The sequence below is a fragment of the Cryptomeria japonica genome, chromosome 5 (assembly GCF_030272615.1).
Source record: "Cryptomeria japonica chromosome 5, Sugi_1.0, whole genome shotgun sequence".
In the NCBI taxonomy this organism is placed as follows: domain Eukaryota; kingdom Viridiplantae; phylum Streptophyta; class Pinopsida; order Cupressales; family Cupressaceae; genus Cryptomeria; species Cryptomeria japonica.
This window is the reverse complement of record NC_081409.1, coordinates 912,371,841-912,378,407: the sequence shown is the minus strand read 5'-3', so window position 1 is coordinate 912,378,407 and position 6,567 is coordinate 912,371,841. Positions and strand designations below refer to the sequence as shown.

Below are 6,567 nucleotides of genomic sequence, written 5' to 3'. Positions count from 1 at the left end.
TCTAAATTGAAAATTACTTCAACATATATAGACTATATAATGTTGCTAAAATATGATATAAATTATATTCTTGAAATATTGGTCATTCATATTTTTGAAATGTATGGTCATTGATCTTCTTGAAATATATAGATATCATTGACGTTCTTATACAACTTATATTCATTGTTTTCTTTATTGCTCTATAATGTATTCTCAATTTTATCTTCAGCACATGACAAATTATATAAAAATTACTCATCAATTTTTTTCTAATGAATAATATTATAATTAGCTTTTGAATGAGTGCAAATTTTTTTATAAATTTTGTTTTCAATTTAGATACAATTCACTTTACTTTGTTGCGATTGTGTTTCCAATTAAAACTGTCAAGCCACAATTTTAAATTTTGGCCTACAATACTAGAATTCTTTCATTCCCTAATAAATGCAACTTAAAATCTAAATCAAATGAAGGAGATTGTAGATGTAAACCCAAAATCAATGGTATCCAACAGGGGCTGGAGCATCTCTCAGCTGTTTTCCTTGAAAATGAATGTCCTGAAACATCAAAGATCTCATCAGGATTCAGAATTTCACTTCCTCCAATACATAATTATAAGAAACAAACACACAGAAATTATGTAAATTAAAAATATCAACTGCTGAAGAAAGGAATTTGAGATAAGTTCAATGACACCAAATTAAAACTATCAAAAATAGTCTCGATCCATCCAGAAGAATTAGGTGGTTAAATTAAGTTTTATGTCCATGAACAACAGTATTCCAGCTGCAGGTTGTTTACAGCGGGGAAGCTGGGAAAGTTTAGAAGACCTTAAAAAACAGCAAAATATGAACCCAGGGAAAGTTCAGAAGACCTTAAAAAACAGCAAAATATGAACCCAGGGAAAGTTCAGAAGACCTTAAAAAACAGCATAATATGAACCCAGCCTAAGAAGAAACAAGCAGTTAAGCAGTAGCATGTGGAGAAAAATCCTTCTGCGTACCATAGATAATTGTGGATGAGACTTGAACCTAAGTTAAATGAGACCCATAAATTTTCTTGGATGCATGGTGAACTGCTCTTAGACTCAACCAGTCTGTCCAGCATAATCACCGGGGTGCTTGGTCCTTGACCATACCTACACCTACTGATGAGCTATGTTACTAGAAATGAAAAACGAAAATCGAAACCGAAAGGACAAGGTGAGAGAAATGGAATATTTAGAGGTTGGGTATAAGAAATGTGTATATATATATATGTTTTAAAGTTTTTAAAATACAAAACATAATTAAAATGATTAAGAATATTATAGAATTTCAGTGAAAAAATCAAAATACATTTATCATAATGTTTGCAATTATGAAAGTTTTAAAAAAAACATTTCTATGAAAATTTAAAATCTAATAGACAGTTTCTCAATTAGAAATTTACTTCATAATTTCTAATTTTAAATTTAGAAAAAACTAAAAAATCAACTACCAAAAGTGATAATATAGAAATCCCAACTGGAATGATAAATAGTGAAAGGTGGGTAGGACATTAATGTTATTCTGGCAGTGACAAATAGTCATCATGGGGTACTACAATAGTGTCTCAGGTTTAGGCCGACACAGTTGTTCAAATTAAACATCAAGCTAAAAGCTGAAGGCCAGGGATTGCAGGGACTAGCTCCAGCTCCCCCAAAAGGCATAATAATTTTTTGGACTTACTATTGTAATCTATTTCACATTTGTCCAACGTGTAGTTGCACAAGTCATGCTTTCAACTGGAATGTTATATGTAATCTGAAGTCATGTTTTCTAGAAACTTTTGAAGATTGTTGTACTATTAAAATATAAGAGAAATATATGAAAAATCTTTGTGCGTGATTTTTTTTAATATATTTTTATCATATTTTTCCACCTAAATCTGTGTGTTTATCATTTGTTACTTTCGCTACATAATTCTACACTATTTTTTTTTCAACAACATAGCCATGCTGCCATACCCTTAATCATACACTTTCATGCCCCGTTTCAAATGGCATCTTCCTATCACATATTTCCTGATGACTAAACTGCAATAGATGCATTAGAATTTGGCTGGGTCTCTGAGTAAATCCTAATATAATAAATGTGTCTATAAATGTACCAGCTGCATATTTGGAGCCAGTGCATACAAGGAGGTGGGAGAAGATCGATGCTCTGTATGGCCAGATTCTGGTGGATATGTTTTCACTGTCCAGAGTAAGTCTCTGATAATTACATTGCCATCTTATATAGTCCCGGAAGAAAATTCTCAGATTCTAACAAGCTCTTTTTTTCTTCACTCACTGGTTTGATCAAGTTAATCTTATAAGATCAAGCTTTAAAATCGCTGGTAAGAAAAGCATTTCAAATTTTGAGTTGGGATAGAATATCCTAGAAAAGGGTGCAAACACTTGTTCTTGCAACATCAAGAGAATGATTTTACTTACAGATGCAAAGTGGTTAACATCTCGATGGTGAGCTTCATCAGCCCTGATAACAATAACAACATCCCTGAGAGTTGCATCTTTGGAGAGCCTCCAGTAATCAATAGCTATGGCAGGTGCAGGAACATTTTCAATGTGACCATTGTCAAGGTCCTTTAGGAATTCAGTGTAGGAATGGATGGCCTCCTCTTCAAGATAACCCACTACTCTGTGAGCCAATTTGGGAGAAGCCAAGTAGAGCAGAAAAAAGGCATTGAAGAATACTCCTTGTACAGTCAAAACCAACGCCCGCTCATACCACTTTGGCTTGACAACCTCTACCATGGTCATGAGATGCATTCTTTCATTTTCAGCTTCTTCCAGAAGGGCCTTTACCCATCCACCACTATGCTCAAATTTACGGAGTGATTTTAAGTGTAGGAGCATTCCTCCCACCATTCCTGGCACAGCAGCTACTGTCTCCAGCATCATGGCCCTGCACCCAAACCTCCTCTGCAAACCCACATTACAACTAATTATCATAAGTATTTCTAAATCAAATGTGGCCTATACCTACCACATTCAATTTTGTAATCAGGAAGTAAGTATTTAGAATTGAAACAGCAAGCAATAACTAGTAAGTGCAATTGAATCCGGGTATAAACTAATCTTTATGTAACTGTGTAAAGAAGAGCAATTTACCCAGCCTTCAAAATAACCCACATCATCAATAGGAAAAATTCAAATTAAAATATGTGCTTCACTTGGCTTGATTTATTTGTGTGAATTTATACATTTACATGTAGATTGACCCAGGTTCAACTCTTTTGGCGACTGGAAAATTATGCTTGGTAGCATTGGTTAAGCCAGGGGCTTCTGATGTGGATTTGCATTATCAACTCAAACAAGGGGATAGAAACAAAGTAATTTATGGTGATCATTCTGAAGGCTTACTTGGGCAACTATGTAAACCACTTTTGAAGGTTAAATGAGTAGTTGTGTAATGGATGTTTTTGGATTTTATCTTGTGAAGTTTTTTTCATTATATTCAATGGTGTATTATCAAGATTATATTATTTTTTGTTATCTGAGTTTTGATAATAGATCATAGAATATGATCCAAAATGTTGATTAAAAAATTACATAATCAAATTAAAAAAAAAATCATTTAATAACTTTAAGTAGAAACCTGATTGCACTTTAGTCCCAAGATTTACAACACCTAAAATATTGATGCTCATACCTGAAAGAAAATATCTGTGGGCACCCTGAGGCTTTTAACTGTCCAGTAGGCAACTTTATCCAGAAACAGCTTGGGCACATGGTGTCTTGACAGATCTATGTTCACATCGGGAGAATATGTTTCCCAAGGCTGCAACCCAAAACAAGGACACTTTATAATAAAAAATACAACCTTGATTTCCTAGTAAGCATTATTCAGATGCAGTGAGTACCATGAAGCTCATTCAAGTTCACGAAAAATAGGTTCTGGGGAATCTCGAAATCATCATTGAAGACAATAAGCTTTACCTAGATCGAATGAATGCCACACAAATTTCTCGATTTCAAAAAGAAAAGTTCTTTCACTTAAAATGTAAAATCTAGTAAGTGAAAGAAACCATTCCAATATATGTAAGCATCATCCAAATTACAGTGAATCCCAAATAGCCATTAACGTTTAAAGAAGGTGGATTCTAAATGGAATCAGAATGTAGCTCAGAAAGATTTGACTCATATTAACACAAGCGTCATATCAAGACATTTTTTTTAATACAAACAAAGCTTTGTCTTCTGAGAAACACCTATATGTGCAGTGAATACCAGGTGAAGAATTATCTATAATTGATTTCATAATTTCAAAGATATATTATGTAATAATTCATTAATGAATGTAGTTCAATTGGTTGAGCATAATTGGTGAGGGTTATGGTATGTAGTTCAATTGATTGAGCACAATTGAAGGGTTATAATATGCATCTTGATTATGCCATCAAAACCTTTGAAAGTATGATATAAGAGATGAGATCTTATGATTTTAGTGAAATGGGTACCCTCAATCCTTGATTCCCAGCCAAAAGAATTTCAATATGAACTTATACTACAGTAGATTTTTTATAAAGAAAACAAAGACTGAACTCACTTTAAAGCACTTCCATGGCCAAGGAGATCCATCCTCTCTTTTTATACCGGTGGGAGGTATTCCCCAATAGCTGGAATATACCAATTTGTTATCCTTGCCATTGGCCTGCTCAATGGGTTGGGGAGGTTGAATATCTTCTCTGGGCTGGATCTTGGCACCTATATGAGGCTCTTGTAGTTCATTACCAGTGCCTTGAGCTTGTGATGCACCTGTGCTTTTGTAAGCTTTGAAATGGGCAGATAAAATTCCATAATTTTGTCTCCTGATGACCACACTCCTTGAGATCCTAGAGTACATGGCCGCTGCTTCTACTCAAAAAATGCAAACAACTACTTGTACTAGATCAAGAATCCCAAGAGCCCCCTGAGCTTAAAAAGGAAAGATCAAATTACTTAATAATTAATAAACCAGTCAAAGTCATCCACTATAAAGTAAGAAGAAGGTGGGTACGAAGCAATCAGGAAGAGTCATACCCACGATCCAATTGAAAATGTATGGACGTCACATGCTCCGCGTGTTTTTAGTGTAGACAGGATGTCAGTGCATGTTGACCTTGTGGGTTTGAAATTTGGCTGTCTCTTCCCACAACATGGGGGCGGAGGTTATCTAACTAGGTATCCTCATGTGGAGTGAGTTTTTTTAATGTCATTCATATTTAGATTAACATTCAATTTTTTTTTAATTTTTTTTTTTTTATTAGAGTATCTTTTATATTAGAATCTTAGATTCTTTTTTATTCAAACGTCTTTTTCAAAGAGCATTAATAACCGTTCATGTTCTAATAACTGTTTATTCTTTGCACATTAGCTTCCTAATTATTAATTCTTACCAAAAACAAATAACTAAAAGATCATTAATAAATTTCATATATATTAATAGCCACTCATTTTTTAGCATTTTTGGATCATAATTGGCCCACTTGTGCATCTTTATTGGTACCCATAGCGTACGACTATTGGGACATTTTTGCATAAGTATTGGCAATTTCAAGTGCATGGTTATTGGGACATCTTTAAGCAAGTATCGGGCGACATCCTTACTAACCAGATGCCACAACAATAGTTATGAGTAGTTAAGTCGCATGCAGGAGAAAATTAAAAAAAATCATCAAAATCCAAATTACCATTTAGAATTTGTGTGTGCGAAGTTAGCTATAACTGGTACGCTTCCCCTATATTAGATAGATTAATATTAGATTCTTTTTTACTCCTAGCATCTTTTCATATTAAATTATTTTTATTGGAGCCAGGCTTAGAATTTGGTTTGTGAACAACTTATTAAATTCAAAATATATTTTATAGTTCGTAATTTTTTTTAGATTGGGTTTGAGTTGGTTACCTATCTAATATCTAATATGGAGTGAGTTGTTTAACGTCTTTCATATTAGATTTCTTTGATTCCTAGTTTATAACGTCTATTATATTAGATTAACATTAGGTTCTTTTCACTGGAGTCAAGTTTAGAATCCGAAACCTGGTGTGTAGTCAGTTTTTAAAAATTTAAAATATATTTTATAGTTCTAAAATTTATTAGATTGTATAATTTGATTTGGTTATCTATTAGATTCTTTTGATTGGAAGCAGGCCTAGAACTTGGCCTATGAACAGTTTCTAAAATTTTAAAATATATTTTATAGTTCTAAAATTGATGAGATTGTATAATTTGATTTGGTTACCTATTTAATATGAATTGAGTTTTTAACATATTTCATATTGAATTAATATTAGATTCTTTTGACTAAAGCTAGATCTAGAATTTGGTGTGTGGACGGTTTTTAAATTTTTTTATTTGTTATATTTAATATAATTGTATATATAATATTTTAAAGTTATTAATAGATAATAAATATTTATTTTAAGAAAATATAATATTGTATTAAATTTATAATATGTTATTTTGTAAATTATAATATTTCATACGTATATGTATATATATGCATGTGTGTATATATACACATGTATATATGTATTGTTATTGTTGTTTATTAGCTTTTTGGCACTGCATGCATGACTCT

The 6,567-nt window shown here is 32.5% G+C and overlaps 1 protein-coding gene across 2 annotated transcripts; it reads right to left on the bottom strand.

Moving 5' to 3' along the window:
* Window positions 1–270: 270 nt before the first annotated feature.
* On the bottom strand, window positions 271–4,982 carry LOC131042944 (ubiquinol oxidase 2, mitochondrial). Of its 2 annotated transcripts, XM_057976285.2 has the most exons (4): window positions 4,554–4,974; window positions 3,657–3,785; window positions 2,438–2,926; window positions 271–539 (listed from the first exon to the last, which is right to left on the bottom strand). In XM_057976285.2, exons 1-4 carry the CDS (start codon window positions 4,848–4,850, stop codon window positions 480–482), a joined length of 975 nt encoding a protein of 324 aa, XP_057832268.1. In that variant the 5' UTR covers window positions 4,851–4,974; the 3' UTR covers window positions 271–479. The 2 variants fall into 2 exon arrangements, with proteins under 2 accessions (XP_057832268.1, XP_057832269.1); XM_057976286.2 differs by lacking the exon at window positions 3,657–3,785 and having other exon boundaries at window positions 4,554–4,982.
* Window positions 4,983–6,567: the final 1,585 nt, after the last annotated feature.